Source organism: Engystomops pustulosus, chromosome 4 (assembly GCF_040894005.1).
Source record: "Engystomops pustulosus chromosome 4, aEngPut4.maternal, whole genome shotgun sequence".
Lineage (NCBI taxonomy): Eukaryota > Metazoa > Chordata > Amphibia > Anura > Leptodactylidae > Engystomops > Engystomops pustulosus.
The window spans coordinates 16631613-16650381 of NC_092414.1; the positions used below are offsets into that span (position 1 = coordinate 16631613).

The following is an 18769-nucleotide window of genomic DNA, read 5'->3' on the forward strand; positions in this document are numbered from 1 at the left end:
TACATATATATAGCCCCCTTGTAATACATATATATAGCCCCCTTGTAATACATATATACAGCCCCCATTATATATATATATAGCCCCCTTGTAATACATATATACAGCCCCCATTATATATATATATAGCCCCCTTGTAATACATATATACAGCCCCAATTATATATATATATATATATATATATATATATATATATAGCCCCCTTGTAATACATATATACAGCCCCCATTATATATATATAGCCCCCTTGTAATACATATATACAGCCCCCATTATATATATTTTGCCCCCTTTGTAATACATATATACAGCCCCCATTATATATATATAGCCCCCATTATATATATATAGCCCCCTTGTAATACATATATACAGCCCCCATTATATATATTTAGCCCCCTTTGTAATACATATATACAGCCCCCATTATATATATATAGCCCCCATTATATATATATAGCCCCCTTGTAATACATATATACAGCCCCAATTATATATATATATAGCCCCTTGTAATACATATATACAGCCCCCATTATATATATATAGCCCCCTTGTAATACATATATACAGCCCCCATTATATATATTTAGCCCCCTTTGTAATACATATATACAGCCCCCATTATATATATATAGCCCCCTTTGTAATACATATATACAGCCCCCATTATATATATATAGCCCCCTTGTAATACATATATACAGCCCCCATTATATATATATATAGCCCCCTTGTAATACATATATACAGCCCCCATTATATATATATAGCCCCCTTTGTAATACATATATACAGCCCCCATTATATATATATATATATATAGCCCCCTTGTAATACATATATATAGCCCCCTTGTAATACATATATATAGCCCCCTTGTAATACATATATACAGCCCCCATTATATATATTTAGCCCCCTTTGTAATACATATATACAGCCCCCATTATATATATATATAGCCCCCATTATATATATATAGCCCCCTTGTAATACATATATACAGCCCCAATTATATATATATATAGCCCCCTTGTAATACATATATACAGCCCCCATTATATATATATAGCCCCCTTGTAATACATATATACAGCCCCCATTATATATATTTAGCCCCCTTTGTAATACATATATACAGCCCCCATTATATATATATAGCCCCCTTTGTAATACATATATACAGCCCCCATTATATATATATAGCCCCCTTGTAATACATATATACAGCCCCCATTATATATATATATAGCCCCCTTGTAATACATATATACAGCCCCCATTATATATATATAGCCCCCTTTGTAATACATATATACAGCCCCCATTATATATATATATAGCCCCCTTGTAATACATATATACAGCCCCCATTATATATATATATAGCCCCCTTGTAATACATATATACAGCCCCCATTATATATATATAGCCCCCTTGTAATACATATATACAGCCCCCATTATATATATATATAGCCCCCTTGTAATACATATATACAGCCCCCATTATATATATATATATATATATATATATATATAGCCCCCTTGTAATACATATATATAGCCCCCTTGTAATACATATATACAGCCCCCATTATATATATTTAGCCCCCTTTGTAATACATATATACAGCCCCCATTATATATATATAGCCCCCTTGTAATACATATATACAGCCCCCATTATATATATATATATATATATAGCCCCCTTGTAATATAATAACATACATACACATATATATATACACACACACACACACACAACCCCCCGGTAACACATATATAAGACCAAAGTAAAATAACAAAATACTAAAACTTTACTCATTTCAATATGTGATGTCCACCGCGTCCCGTGCGCTCCGCAGGGAGTGTATTGTTCTCCGCTATGGACAGGGGTATGTGGAGCAGGACCCGGATCTGCCTGCGGCTACCACCCAGTTCTCTAAAGAGCCGGGCCGGATTCAATCCCTGCACATCTAGTGGGTGATTCAGGTGGTCGTTTACACTGTAATCCACCATTGGTTGGGTCTCCCTTAGGAGTAATGTGGTGGGGGCCCTGGGGTGCACGCCTTGGGAGCCCTCCCCATAATATGGCTATGCTCATATGTGACAGAGACTATGATGCCATAGACAAAGCCCACCCTCTGTTCTGTATTCAAATTACTTCCTACTCCTCCTACTGTACTGGGAATTTTCTTGATTATTTAGCGCACATTCTCTCCCCGAAGCTGGAAATGGCGGTATAATTGTCGCGCTATACATTTATTTTCTGTTTACATAATAGATTCCGCCCGCGTGATTATAAATCTAATGACTCTAATGTGTCACATGGGGGATCGCCGATATCATTCTGCTAATTGACTAATCAGATTTCTGCGCACATCAAGGCAAACATTTGTAGAGTTACGTCCCTGCGTTTTCGCTGGGGGGGGGGGGGTGCATGGCGGTGTGCGGCATTAATGTACTGTTCTCTGTCCATAATGCCACGCTCCGCTGGTTAATTACTGGGAAGGTTATGGAGAGCCTCCGCACACCTCATTAGTGTCTCAAGTACCGACCTCTTAACGAGTGCATAGAGATGATGCATGGACTCGACGTGCAGGGATCGCAACGCTCAGCGCTCCGCAAGACGAGGGTCAGTATCCACCATCAGGGAGGAGGTTATGGATAACATACAGGAGAATTTATTCCCTTAATGGTGTGGGCTTAAAGGGATTTTCCCACTAAAACAATTTCCGACAGCTCCTTAGAGATTAAAGGGGCAGTCTGACTATGCTCTGGTCATCTCAGAGATCGACAAGGGGTCCGACTGGGGTACATTGATCCCCTGTTCTCATGATCTGTGGGGGTCCCATGACTGAGATCCCCACCAATCAGCAAGTAACTTGTTTTGTGGAAAGGAGATTAAGAAGCCAATCTTCTTCATAGGACTACATAAAACCTGGTAATAAGTGTTCAATTTCCCTACAGTGCCTCCAGAGGGGAAATTAAGTATTACACAATTTCCAGATAGATACAAGATAAATAGATAGGGGATCAATAGATATAATGGGTGTATAGATAGATATGAGATAGATAGATATGAGAGAGATATGAGAGATAGATAGATAGATGATAGGAGAGAGATAGGAGAGAGATAGGAGAGAGATAGGAGAGAGATAGGAGAGAGATAGGAGAGAGATAGGAGAGAGATAGATAGATATGAGAGAGATAGATAGATAGAAATGAGAGAGATAGATAGATAGATATGAGAGAGATAGATAGATAGATATGAGATAGATAGATAGATAGATAGATAGATAGATAGATAGATAGATAGATAGATATGAGATAGATAGATCTCTCTATCAGGAAAAGATGATCCATTGATCCCCATAATGAGGTCATGTAACAGACTGATGACCTCACCATGTTGAGAAAATACATGAGATATTTGAGGACGATGTAGTTGTGCTCCGGGAGTCGGTGAACAATCTGTTTACAGCTGTTGACGCGCAGGATGCTCTCCACACCTGGAAGAGAAATGTGCAGGTTACATGAGGCGGGAGCGCTAGGATTCCTGACAATCTGCCTAGTGTAACGCTATAAATACTGGATCTACTGGGGAAGGGGAGAGGAGGGGGGTGCAGCTGCAGTTTATTCCTTAGACTATATGCTGTGAGAGGGGGGAAGGAGCTGAAGAGAATTGCTGGTCACTGCTGCTGTGGTGGAATAATTGTGGGAACCACAGTCCATCAAAAACCTGCCTAGACCTGTGTCCAACAACTCTCTTCAGCTCCCTCCCCCCTCTCACAGCATAGAGTCTCAGTATTTCCTAGATTACTCCTGGATTCCAGGAAATACTGAGACTCTATGCTGTGAGAGGGGGGAGGGAGCTGAAGAGCGTTGTTGGACACAGCTCCTGCAGAAGGCTTGGATCAGGTGTATCACTTACCTGTAATAACTACTTACTGGTGATTTCGAGGATAGCCCGGTAGGAGGAGAAGGTCAGCAGCGGTTCGGGGAGTTCCCGCAGGAAAGTCTTCAGGATACTGGCAGGAACATGAACGTCTCCGTATTCGTCAAAATTCACGGGTTTCCCTGTAGATGGATGTGAATGTACTGATTGGTTCCGCTCATTAACACTTAGTGTATCGCAGTACAGAAGCGCTGAATAATAATGGAGTCTCCGCGGAATCGGGAACGTTATAATAATTCAGAAGGTGAAATAATAAACTCATGAGGCGAAGAGGAAGTCATCAGAATCTTCTAGCATATCTGATAGGGGTGGCATCTCTGCATACACAAACTGAGCGAGCTAGCGTGACCGCGCCAGAGCGAGCTAGCGTGACCGCGCCAGAGCGAGCTAGCGTGACCGCGCCAGAGCGAGCTAGCGTGACCGCGCCAGAGCGAGCTAGCGTGACCGCGCCACAGCGAGCTAGCGTGACCGCGCCACAGCGAGCTAGCGTGACCGCGCCACAGCGAGCTAGCGTGACCGCGCCACAGCGAGCAACTGGGACCGCGCCAGAGTGAGCAACTGGGACCGCGCCAGAGTGAGCTAGCGTGACCGCGCCAGAGTGAGCTAGCGTGACCGCGCCAGAGTGAGCAACTGGGACCGCGCCAGAGTGAGCAACTGGGACCGCGCCAGCGTGAACGCGCCAGAGTGAGCTAGCATGACCGCGCCAGAGTGAGCAACTGGGACCGCGCCAGAGTGAGCAACTGGGACCGCGCCAGAGTGAGCAACTGGGACCGCGCCAGAGTGAGCAACTGGGACCGCATCAGAGTGAGCAACTGGGACCGCGGCAGATTTAGGCTACATTCACAATGCCGTACGGGGGACGTATATACGGGCAATGGGCGGACGGCGCCGTACCGGATTGGTACCCCATGGGTGCCCGATGTTTCTCTATGGAGAGGGGCGGGGGCTCATCCTCTCCTCCTCTCCCCGGTGCCCGTCGTGCTATGGTTCGGTAGGCACAGATTATTGTGAATTTAGCCTTAGCAAGTATGACCGCAGCAGATTGAGTAAGTGACACCGCAGCAGTTTATGTAAGTAACACCGCAGAGGAGCGTACACTCACCCAGGTTATACAGCTTCTGGATCTCTTTGATGATGTGAGATGAAACTGATCTCCGAAAGAGTCCTTCTGTCCGCAGCCCTGGAAGGGTTAAAAAAAAAAAGAAAAGAAAAAGTACATTTCCCTCCCTGTTTCGGTGTCAGTCTTCACTGCATTACTCAAGTTCTATTCATGAACTAAGATGTTCATCCAAAACAGTTCAATAAACCCCAACCTGGACGAGATGATATCCCCATAGTCCACTGAGGGCGGACACTACGCAAGTAATCATATACATGGAGGGCGGCCACGCCCACTTGCCAATCTATACCTACATTCAGGGAGGAAGGTCACAATTTACGAGAATTTTATGAGAAATTACCTTTACGAGGGGACAAAGAGATTTATGCAAATACTAATTTTTCCTCATAATGGATTTAATTAGCACAAATTCTCCTTAACGATTAACAGCGAAGAGACTGTGGTCACAGAATTAGCGGTGGGGGGAGGTGGAGGGGGCGGGAGGGGTTTGAATACTTTCTAAAGCCTCTGCGCTAAAGGCACCGATCTGTACCGCATGATCCCACTTGGCCCGAACCATCAGGATCTCTATCATCCGCATTCACAATGATGGTCCATGTCGAGAAAAGGTTCGTTAAGTGGCTGCTGGGAAAACCATTAGCACCTCAATTTGCATACATTTTAATAAGCAGTGACTTATTTTGCATAAATATGCAAATAGAGCAACAAAAGGATGGTACAAATCTCCTGACAGATCAGAGTAATAACAAGAATCATGAGTATAAACCATGGCTGCTTTACTTTCTGAAACAGCGCCACTCGTGTTCATGGCAGTGCCTGGTACTACAAGTTCAGCCACATGAGCACATTACTGGTGGAGTTCCACCGATTCAGACGCAGTTGGAATTTTTTCTCTAGCCCTCACCATTCCCGAGCAATCGTTGATGTTAGTTTTAGTGCACAATATGCTAATTTGGTGTTCAACTGTCAAGTGGGCAGTGCTTCTGGGACCACCCACATGACACTAGGGCACAATTTGCATATTGTGTGCTGAAACTAACAACAGCGATTGCTTGGGAACGGTGAGGGCTAGAAAAAAAATTCCAATTTCCTCGGAATCAGTGGAGCGCCGCTTATTACATGATGTTAAGAGCTGGAGCAGGGGGTGAAAGGTTACCCATCACTCAATTTTGGGGCAGTTTCCCCAATACCCTAAATAGAGGCGGTCCCTTCAAAACTGCTGCTACAGTGAATACAACCTTGGAAACTGGAGGGCTGAATAAACCACTGGACCCTAGGTATGAAGACGTAACCTCTACACTGCTGGGGACCACCAGGACCACCACAATTACTTGTGGTCCTGCAGGAATTAACCATTTTTCTGCCATGAACCACCAGGGATATAGGGAAGAACTCTTTCTCTCTTTGCCTTAGACCACCAAGGTTTCTCTTCAATACACCACTAAGGCATCCCCTTTCACTCCTCTAGTCCTCCAGGGATACTAACACTACCTCTATTATTCTACAATACATCAGGGATTAACTTTTCTACTTTTGAATTAATTCTAGAATTCACTAGTCCTCTCCCCTAGACCACCAGGGATATTGGCACTATATCCTTCTTTGACCTAGACCACCAGGGGCGCTAGCAATACCTTTTTTTCGGCCATAGACCACCAGGGCATTTTACATTTTAATACCGTCTTGTCCTAGTTCACTTCTTCTCTTACCTAGAACACCAGGGATGAAGGAATTCACCCTTTTACAGTCATAAATTACCAGGGATCTTGACATTTCAATACCTTAGCGTATCATAAATTATGGAAGTCACAGTATTTCTCCTCTAGGCCACCAGGAATGTTGGTTTTATATACTTTTATACTTTTGAGCCCTAGACCACCAGGGATACTATATACTTTTATACTTTTTCATCCATAGACCACCAAGGATTTGGACATTTCAATGTTTCTGTGCCCTTACAAATCATCAATGCTGGAATTCACTTTTCTTCCCTAGACCACCAGGGATGCTACTACTATCCCTTTCTTTGCCATAAACTATCAGGGATATTGATAGTTTACATCAATTTTTTTTCCTGCCCCAGTAAATATTCATTCCGGAAATTCCCCACTTCTCTCCCCTAGAAGAGCACTGGATGTTAGCGTTATATCCTACCCTAGCCCACCAGGGATACTACCACTACCCATTTTATTCCATAGACCACCAGGGCTGTAGACACAAAACACTTTTTCCCTCCCTAGACCACCAGCACTTCCAGTATTAACCCTTATCTGCCCTTGTCCACCAGGAACTTTGACATCAGCCCCTTGACCACCAATTTTTAAAAATGTACCAATTAAAGGAATTTTCCATTATGAATAACGAAAGCTTCGGAGAGGTGAACGATATCAGAGCGGAATCTCAGATCTTTTGTTTGTAAACATTCCGAAACAAAGAGTGAACCGGGGGCGGGAGGAGGAATGACTAAGGGGTAAACGGAGCGGGGGACGACCTACCTAGAACAGGGCGACTCCCTAAAAGGGCGACTCACTAAGACAACTCTAGTAATCTCGTCTATAACGAGTAGACGTTCCACTTACTCCAAGGTCTATACGATATAAACAGGAAGTAGGAGTCTAGAGCATCCCGAGGACACGCCCCCAATCAGTAACAATGTAGATCTATTTATGTGTACCGTAGCTTTAATTAAAGGGGAACTCCACTCACTACATAATTGCATCTTATATTGAGCCAGGGGTTCCAAATCAGCCTCCAGTATTTCCAGAAGGGTCTGGTGGCTTGAGTCTACTTCGGACCCCCGGGGTCGGAATGAAGTCACCGGACCCCAGTGACCTCTACCCTGTGGAATTCTAAAACAATGGTGGAAGTGAACATGTTTCGGACCAAAAACCCAAACATAATGGCAGTTTAGGGGTCCCCAACCTACGGGCAGGTTCCCTTTAAGAACGCCCAACGGCCCCACCAAAGTGTCAGGTTCCATTTAGGTCTATGAATTAAGGTGACCTTTAAAAAGGCATTTGCAACCCCACTGAGCTGCTATTAAAGGGGATGTCCCAGGGATATACACAGGTTATATCTCACCTTTGACCTTCAGGTAGGAGATGGTTTGCTCCATGACCGGTGGGATCAGGTCTCCCTTGTTTTTGTTCTTTAGGCTGGAAACAAGAAGAAAAGGAAAATGAACGAGACCCAATTGGATGCTGTTGCTGATGCAATCTTAAAGGGGTTTGATGTATAATATTTCATAATGTGAGACCTTTTAATTAGGGGCGTGACTTAAAGGGGTGCAAAGGATACCATAAGACGTGGGCCCATGAACCTAAAATCATGTATCAACTGAGTGTAACATAATAATCTGTCTAAACAGGGCACTGTAACATCAAACCGTAAGGAGACACACCCTTTTGACAAGAGGAATGTTAACGCCCACTTGTCCATTTGTTTATTTAAACACATCAATACTCCAAACAGCAGTGATCCAGAACGGATTGTTCAAGCACTTACTAAAACAGACTTAGCAGGTCCGGTTGGAGGACTCCTTTAAATAAAATTATTGCCACCAGCAGGGAGATAATCTTAAATGCTGCCATTTAAAGGGGAAATTTTTCCCACCTTCACCAACCTCAATTCTTTGCATCCTTTAATAGGTATTGTTTTACCGATTCTGGCACAGTTGGAATTTTCTGTCTTGTCCACACGGTTTCCGAGTTATCACGGTCTTAATTCTTGGATCTAGACTGTCAATCAGCTGAGCTGGGTTGTCTGCTCCGACCTAGGACCACCCATCTAAAACTAGAGGACCTATCCTGAGTAATCATCGTCATTATTCTTGGACCTCTACCGTCTATTGTCATACGGTTGGCGCCAGACTATGTACTTTAACTCAAGACCACCCACTTGACAGTAGCGAGCCTAATTAGCATAATTTTCAGTACACAATATGCTAATTAGGCTGTCAGCACTTGGCTGGAACAGACAGCCTGACTCTGGTAATTAAATAGTACTAAATAGTATTAAATAGCACTCATTTAAGAATCACTACATTGATTATTCACAATAGGCTATCAACTGTCAAATGGGTGGTTTATAGCTAAAGAAGAAAGTCTGGCTCCGCCCATTCTTAGATTTCCGACGTGGATTGCTTGCGAACGGTAGAGGCTAGAGCGAAAATTCCAACTATGCCAGAATCAGAAGAGTGAGACCAATTAGATGATGTAAAGAGTTGGAGTTGATAGAGGTGGTGAAATATCCCCTTTAAGAGCCCACTCCCTATTGGGAAAAAAAAAGAAAAAATCTTTAATTTTTTTTTAGTAAGGATAAATGGTGGCGTAGTGAGTCTACATCAACCCTGTAATCTTAAGCACCCCCAACTCTGTATGTGGAGTTCCCCTTTAAGGATTTTATAGCTGTTGATCATACAATATACTCATTATGCAGCAGGCCAGCGGCTGGTACCTATTAGCATATTATGCTCCCTAAAAATAGCTGAGATCACAGCTCCTCCTAATTCCATGTTTGTTTCACAGATAATTACCTTCTCCCAGCGCAGTTTGTTATCACCCAGAAAGTGACAAATTCCAAGCGTTTCTTAGAAGTCAATTTGCTTTCTGTTAATTAATTCTGTTGGTTTTGTACCAAAAAAAAAAAAACTACTACAGTAACGAGTCTGTGTGTGATGTATGGGAGGGAAGCGGCTCAGTGAGTACAGGATCATTACCGGCGGGTGTGACTCCGCCTCCCAGTATTTGTACCCGCGCTCTAATCATCGCCTTAGTTAGTGATGCCGGATGGGCCAGCGGAGCGAACAAATTAATGTCGACCCCTAAACGGTTCAATAACCTGCAGCTCATCTGGAGAGGAGTAATGGGGAGTGAGCGGCGGGTGCGTGTATGAGGCGTCTGATGAGATCTGGAGAATTAAGAGGTAACTGCGGCAGTCAGGGGGAAAGGTGGAAAGGACTTGTGTGATGGAACAAGAACACCACAAATACATTTATACATACACATATACACATACCTACACACATATATTCACATACATCTACACACATTCATACACACCTAAATACAATCATACATACACACATATATCTACTGACATTCATACACACCTAAATACAATCATACATACACACATATATTCACATACATACACACCTAAATACAATCATACCTACACACATACATCTACAGACATTCATAAACACCTAAATACAATCATACCTACACACATATATTCACATACATCTACACACATTCATTCACACCTAAATACAATCATACATACACACATATCTACTGACATTCATACACACCTAAATACAATCATACATACACACATATATTCACATTCATCTACACACATTCATACACACCTAAATACAATCATACCTACACACAAATATTCACATACATCTACACACACCTAAATACAATCATACATACACATACATCTACACACATTCATACACACCTAAATACAATCATACATACACACATATATCTACTGACATTCATACACACCTAAATACAATCATACCTGCACACATATATTCACATACATATACACACATTCATACACACCTAAATACAATCATACCTGCACACATATATTGACATACATCTACACACATACACCTAAATACAATCATACATACACACATATATTCACACAAATCTTCATACATTCATATACACACACACACACACACACATACACCTAAATACATTCACACACTCATGCACACCTAGATGCAAATATATATATATATATATATATATATATATATATACACATACACACACACACACACACACACACCTAAATAAATACATTCATACACACACACACACACACACACACACACACACACACACACACACCTACATTTTTACACACACATAAATTCAATCCAAGAATATCCAACCAATACGGGAACTTACTGATCGTTTCCTTATCCAAAAACACATTCTTAACAATACAAGACTAAATGATCCACAAACAGCACCATGCTGATGGTTTATTAACGATAGACGACTATGAGATCCGTAAACAGCACCATGCTGATGGTTTATTAACGATAGACGACTATGAGATCTATAAACAGCACCATGCTGATGGTTTCCTTATACCAAAATGACATTTTTACATACATTAGTAAAAAAAATAGCCAAAATTTTGATTTTGAGCGATGGCCGTGTAGCTAGCGCTTGTGTATACGCGTCTAATGGCGACTTTTCATCGCTCGCATCCCAGAATTTGCCTCATATAAATGAGGCCGCGCTGCCGTCGCTCCGTAATATTCCACGAGATTGACAAAACCATTTTCGCTCGGCGTCGGAGTGAAATGTAATCTTACGTGGCGATGAGTTTCCTCTTATCAGCGGGACGGGATCTTCGGATCGCCTGGAGAGGTGACACGTCCGTCCTGTTCTAACAAGTCCCGGTAATTGGAAGCTTTACACCAGTCGTTGAAGACTAATAATGAGAGGTTGGAGATGTCTCGGATTGACCCCCGGAGAAGTAGGATCAAGACGCGTCGTATTTATGTCATTAGAGAGCCGGATACAGACTAGGTGAGCCTCGTCTTCTCATCTCGAGGCGCGAGGTAGGTACAGGAGCGCCTCCGCAATTTAGACAAGGAGATGGAAATATAGGTCTGCTTTCTGTTAGGAACAGCGCCACTCTGATCACAGGTTATGTCAGGTATTGCAGGTTAGTCATTCCTGAAACGGCGCCCCCTCGCTTTACAGTCCATGTCTAGTACTGCATGCTTCATTACAGAACAGCGCCACTCTGATCACAGGTTATGTCAGGTATTGCAGGTTACTCCCTACTTCATTCCCGAAACGGCGCCCCTTCGCTTCACAGTCCGTGTCTAATACTGCATGCTTCATTACAGAACAGCGCCACTCTGATCACAGGATATGTCAGGTATTGCAGGTTAGTCATTCCTGAAACGGTGCCCCCTCGCTTTACAGTCCATGTCTAGTACTGCATGCTCCATTACAGAACAGCGCCACTCTGATCACAGGTTATGTCTGGTATTGCAGGTTACTCAGTGCTTCATTACCGAAACGGCGCCCCTTCGGTTCACAGTCCGTGTCTAGTACTGCATGCTTCATTACAGAACAGCGCCATTCTGATCACAGGTTGTGTCAGGTATTGCAGGTTACTCCCTACTTGATTCCTGAAACGGCGCCCCTTCGCTTCACAGTCCGTGTCTAGTACTGCATGCTTCATTACAGAACAGCGCCACTCTGATCACAGGTTATGTCAGGTATTGCAGGTTAATCAGTGCTTCATTCCTGAAACGGCGCCCCTTCGCTTCACAGTCCGTGTCTAGTACTGTATGCTCCATTACAGAACAGCGCCACTCTGATTCATAGACCGTGTTTGGTTATTACAGATATTGAATTAATAAAACAGCGCCCCACCTGCCTACAGGATGCACCTGGTATTGCAGTTGAGCTCCGGCTTTTTCTACAAAACAGCAAAACCCATCCATTTGTAAAAATTGGAAGGTCAATTTCTGCATCGTTTTTGAAAAACAGTGCCCCTTCCATTCGTGGTTGGTGTCTGGTATTACAGTCCGAACTCTGTCTCTTCATCTAGAAGAGAGAACAGCGGCTCTCCATTCAATATGCAGTGCCTGGTATTGCAGTCCGACCTCGTTCTCTTCGTCTAGTAAAGAGAACAGCGCCTCTCCATACAATAGGCAGTGTCCGGTATTGCAGTCAGACCTCGGTCTCTTCTTCTAGTAAAGAGAACAGCGCCTCTCCGTTCAATATGCAGTGCCTGGTATTGCAGTCCGACCTCGTTCTCTTCGTCTAGTAAAGAGAACAGCGCCTCTCCATACAATAGGCAGTGTCCGGTATTGCAGTCAGACCTCGGTCTCTTCTTCTAGTAAAGAGAACAGCGCCTCTCCGTTCAATATGCAGTGCCTGGTATTGCAGTCCGACCTCGTTCTCTTCGTCTAGTAAAGAGAACAGCGCCTCTCCATACAATAGGCAGTGTCTGGTATTGCAGCTCAGAAAGGAGGACATGGCTTTGCTCGAACCTCCATATTTGTGTGCTGTGCTAAAGTTTAGACCAATGGACTGCTCTTCCATTGAAACTCCTACTGTTAGCCAGCAGGAGGCGCCACTAATAATCTGGGCAGTCTGGACACATTCATGTATTACATAGTCACTGTCAGCCCTTCATTTGAACAGCCAACATGTAATACCCAATTTCACCACTAGTGGCCACTGTCTAGAAACAGTTTCTCTGGGTTCTTCTAGATCAACGGATCACCTGATCGACTCTGATTTTAAAGGGGCGGACAATAGAGGGAAGAAATGTTATAATCTGGGTCAAAAATGGTGCTGGAATCTGATGACACCTCAGTAAAAGGTAAAGGAAGGATATTTAAGGCAAATATCTATATTATACAGGTTTATATAGTTTAGTGAAGCCCCCAGCCCACCAGGATTTTTCCCTCGAAATGCGTTTTTCTATTATCTGGCTCAGCCACAACCCCCATCCCTGGAAATAATCCATCGTACAATGTGTCTATATATTATATGGAATAATCCTGACACTAACAAAGCGGGAATACTGATGATATGAACACACCACATGTCCCTGCAGATAAGAGGCGATGTCTCCGAACGCTCCGGAATCCATACATGACCCCTCCGCCAGGGAAAGGAGATAAATGGAAATTGGATAAACTCATTGTTTTATTATCCTGGAATATATGGTTCTATTTCTCATCCTTAATCCCAGGTTATAAAGATAATATCTTTGTTCTATATTCTTAAAGGGGAGGTTTAATTCAATTTATCCCCCCCCCTCTCTTTGCTTTCATTTCCAGCTTGGACTAAGACCAATAGGTTTGGTTAAAGAATGAGCTTCTCTGGTTGGGACGAGATGTATTGGTCTTTAAAATAACATTTATAAAAATGGTGTACTGTCTCTTTAAGGAAGCTCCGCCCCCTTCTACAATATATAAAGAACAACAAGTGAAGAGTAGAATGTTCCTTCAATTATCATTCCCCGGGGAGAAGGAAGAGAATGTTATAAACTATATCCATAGTTATTTTGGGTTCATTTGAACAGTAAAACTAATAAAGCCACACCCCCTTATGTAAATCATCCCGTTTCTTAGACAAAGGTATATAGTGAGTCATACTGCTTTAATCACACCCTTTTGTCAGATAAGATTTTAGAACAGATTATAAATTTGATACGCTTTTGTATTGTTGTCTATCAAAGGGGTGTGGCCTACATAAGGGGTGTGGCTTAGCATGTAACAACACGCAGCAAAGTTGCATCTAAGCCGAGGGACTCTTTTAGCACAATCATTGAAATATTTTCATAAGGATGTTCGATATTAAGCAATTTGAGTCATTCTTGGAATCAGACTACATGAGATATGGTCGTAGTCTGTAACCATGGAGATGCTTTTTTTTCCTTTGATGCCATAAGTCATAAAATAAAAAATTATTAAAGAATTACTAAATACCAACTACGTCTTCATTTCGGATAATACTTACTATTGAAGACTGACACCGAACTGCTGCGTTGGGAGCGGAGGTCGAGGTGGGGGGGCTTTAATAACAGGTGGGGGTCTTCCCTTCTGTTGGAGTCGTAATTTTTCATCGTGCCTGTGGTCAAAGGTTATAATTTCGTGCAATAATGTCTATTTCAACCAGGTTTTTTCTTAAACAGATTTTTTTCTATATAGAGGACCAATCTAGATGTGTGAACACCCTCCTGCAACTTTAACTATTTTGTACCAACAAAAAGCCCTGTTGCCCCCACCCTATGATGATAGTACCTATTTTGCTTCCCGCTTTGTATCATCTGTGAAGACTTCTATTGAACTGTGACGCAGGGTTAGTCATTTTGTATGTTTTTTAGAGCCAAATCAGCAGATTGTTTGAACTTTTTGCATAATTTTCAAAAAATAAAAAAAAACTTCATTCTAATCTTAGTTCTTCCCCTGATAGATGTCAGGCCACTAAATCAGGCAAAGTTGGAATTTTTTCTCTAGCTGTCACCATTCCCGAGCAATCAGTGCTTTTAGTTTATGCACATAATATGCTAATTAGGTTCTCTACTGTCAAATGGGAAGTTCTGGTTCCACCCACCTGACAATAGAGAACCTAAGTAGCCAAAACTAAAAGTGTTGATTGCTCAGGAACCGTGAAGGCTAGAGAAAAAATTCCAACTGTGCCGGAATCAGGGAAGCGGACCCTATTCAAGAGTTTAAGAAATAGCTAAAAAGGTCCTTTAAATAATTGTTCATCAAGAAATAGGTCTACCACCACCCTACCACGGTTCCCGATTTCAAGCTTGCCATAGGTCTTCCACTTACTGTAAAACTTCCTGTGGGATGATCAACCGGTTGAAGCGCAGATGTTCTCGAAGGTCAGTCAGGTGATTCATGTACTGAATCTTTTTGCCAAACTTGTGACTGAAGAAAAAAAAAATAATACACTGTAAGGAGTCTACAAATCTTATGGAGCTCCCACCACCGCCAGGCGAAGCTTCCTTCTTAAAGGGTTAACGTTATCACCCCGAGCAGAACAGGTTTCCTAACATGATTAATTTATCAGCGCTCGGCACGGGGAGATTACTATGTTATATCTTGTAGCACCTATAGAGTTTGTCATTTTCGTGGAATATAATTCGCGAGGAGGAGAAGATGAAAAGGACGGAGAACGCTAGAACGGTTCCGGAATGCTGAGTGTTCTGCATTAGGTGTGAAGCATGGAGATCGCCGGAGATCTTATCACAGCGCGAGAAGAAGAAAATAATTATATGGAAGCCTATGGGAGAAAATCCATGGTTCTGGAATTGTGAGCCAAATGTGATAAATTAAGGAAAATATGCATAAAGTTTTAATTTTTGAATGTATCTGGAACCCTTTAAGGATGATGGACCCCGTTCAGTGACCCCTTCTTTGATTCGGAATAGAAATTAGCCTCAGCAAGAGCGTCTCCTGTTCTGGAGGACTCAGTGCGTCCATGCGTTACATGGACGACCATTCATTTGAATGTCTTACATTGTAATACTAGGTTTTACCTGTAGTGGCCACTGCAGGGAAAATGTATAGGCAGACCGGTAGTCATAATTTTGTTGCTTTAAGGATTTCCGAAGCTTTGTAAATTTGATGGCCTATTGTTATACCTGCACAGGACCCTCATGTATGTAGGCTTCAGTACTAATCCATGGATCTTGAAATAAATACTCCGACATTTACACTTTGTTGTATTTACCTAATGACTGGCTTGAAGATCTTCCACAGGACCTTGATGAAGTTGGTTGGATGAACCACATACAGAGCTTTCAGATTTTTCTTGTACCTAATAAAACAAAGACAACATTTACTAAAGTTTTACCATAAAAAAAATTAAAGTAGGGGGGTCCTGAGTTGGGTTTCCATAATATGAAGTACATGAAGTAGGGTTCATATACAGTAGAAATCCTAATGAGACAACATATTTAAAGAGAGTGTGTGAATGGCTCTCGCTGCGGTGGCTACATGTTATTATGGGGTGTGGTCTGTACTCATAGGTGGGGTTAACACAGAAAAAAAAACCACCCATGTGCATGATTGGACAATAAATGGCACAATTCTAAATGGAGGTGCTTAAGTGTCCCATTAAAGGGGTATTAGTGGGTACTCAGGGGTGGGGTTTTTCATATATATCACTGCCCATGAGCATGACTCGACAATAAATGGCACAATTCTAAATTTAGGTACTTAAGTGTGCCATTATAGGGGTATTAGTGGGTACTCAGGGGCAGGGTTTTTAACAGAGCATGATTGGACAATAAATGGCTCAATTCTAAATGCAGGTGCTTAAGTTTGCCATTTTAGGGGTATTAGTGGGTACTCAGGGGCGGGGTTTTTCCACAGATATCACTGCCCATGAGCATGATTAGACAATAAATGACACAATTCTAAATGGAGGTGCTTAAGTATGCCATTTAAGGGGTATTAGTGTGTACTCAGGGGTAGGGTTTTTCACAGATATCACTGCCCATGAGCATGGTTGGACAGTGTCTATTATCAGTTATCGTTTATATGTCACTGGCGGTTGTTCTGTTAAAATTGTATAGAAAAATGGAAATATTTTATAGAAGAGAACAACTAAAGGATTGAAATTCGATAATCAGATGCCCCTTGAAAGGGGTATTCTGGGAAATTTGCTTCATAACTCTCCAACTGCTGGGAACCCTACAACAGCGTTTGTGAGAGAGCACCCTATTAAAATTGCTTGTGGGAGGCACAACTTTTAATTGAAATACTTTTAGGAGTGTGGTCTATACTCATGGGTGGGGCTATCCTAGAAGTCACTGCCCTTGAGCATTGCTGAATATAGAGTATGATTATGTATATGTTTTCTAGGTTTCAGATTTGCTTTTGGGTGCCTCTGAAGGGACCCGACATTTGTGTTCGGGTGCAACCCGCAAATATTGGTGAATTGTTGGCCGAACATCCGATCCGGCAAATTGTATCCCCCTGTCATAGCCTTGGCTGGTGTCAATTTGTTGGACTGGCTGTTCGGCCATCAATATATCAGGGTCGCATGGCCGAATCCAAACGCAAACGTCGGGTCCGCTGATCTCTAGAGACAAGTCTTATAACCGAAAAGGTTGTCATCTCAAGTGATTATATGATATGATCACTATAGATTTTGATCCATTTGGAAATCTCGAAACTGGAATGACCCTTTAATACAAAGATGACAGCTCTATACTATAATCAGCGGATACCATTGTACCATCCTGACTATACTAAGAGGGACACATTCACTTGTATTATTCTCCTCTCGCTTTGAAGTCCCTACATCCAAGACTTGTGGAATTATCGGAACCATTTTATCACGAGTCCCTATGAAGTCTCGGGGGTCTATGATTTCCAGATCCGTGTAACAGGGACTCCAGGAAACAGACAGGCACAAGAGAGGCCATCAAAGGCTTTCATGGGAAATGTTCTGTACACTAATAGTCTCTATCCACATGAGATGAAATACAGCGTCTGACGGATTCGCTGTGTACACAAGTAAGCGCCACGAATGAGGAATAGGATGTGGGAACTGGGGGATTAAAGGGATGAGGGGCTGTCTACACCTGGGCTACGTGTAAAATACATCTACAGTAGAAGATTACAGTGCAAATAATGTGGTGCCCAATGCAGGACAAGAAATGTGTAAAGGGAGGGCAACCACTATATGGCTATATAATCTGAAATCCCCTGTATAACAGCAGTCTGGCTGCGTAGTCTGGAGCGCCCCCTATAAGAGCAATCTGGCTGCGTAGTCTGGAGCGCCCCCTATAACAGCAGTCTGGCTGCGTAGTCTGGAGCGCCCCCTATAACAGCAATCTGGCTGCGTAGTCTGGAGCGCCCCCTATAACAGCAATCTGGCTGCGTAGTCTGGAGCGCCCCCTATAACAGCAGTCTGGTTGTGTAGTCTGGACCTCCCCCTATAACAGCAGTCTGGCTGCGTAGTCTGGAGCGCCCCCTATAACAGCAGTCTGGCTGCGTAGTCTGGACCGCCCCCTATAACTGTAGTCTGGCTGCGTAGTCTGGAGCGCCCCCTATAACAGCAGTCTGGCTGCGTAGTCTGGAGCGCCCCCTATAACAGCAGTCTGGCTGCGTAGTCTGGAGCGCCCCCTATAACAG

The 18769-nt window shown here is 42.8% G+C and overlaps 1 protein-coding gene across 2 annotated transcripts in view; it reads right to left on the reverse strand.

The window, feature by feature from the left end:
* The window catches only part of ARHGAP8 (Rho GTPase activating protein 8), a 104675-nt gene that overhangs the window by 2293 nt on the left and 83613 nt on the right, over window positions 1-18769 (reverse strand). For both annotated transcript variants that reach the window (XM_072145329.1, XM_072145323.1), the window contains 7 exons: window positions 16356-16442; window positions 15452-15550; window positions 14628-14738; window positions 8170-8243; window positions 5071-5148; window positions 3962-4090; window positions 3419-3522 (listed from right to left, as the gene is read on the reverse strand). In XM_072145329.1, coding sequence (XP_072001430.1) covers window positions 3419-3522; window positions 3962-4090; window positions 5071-5148; window positions 8170-8243; window positions 14628-14738; window positions 15452-15550; window positions 16356-16442 — 682 coding nt within the window. The remainder of the gene's footprint in view (window positions 1-3418; window positions 3523-3961; window positions 4091-5070; window positions 5149-8169; window positions 8244-14627; window positions 14739-15451; window positions 15551-16355; window positions 16443-18769) is intronic.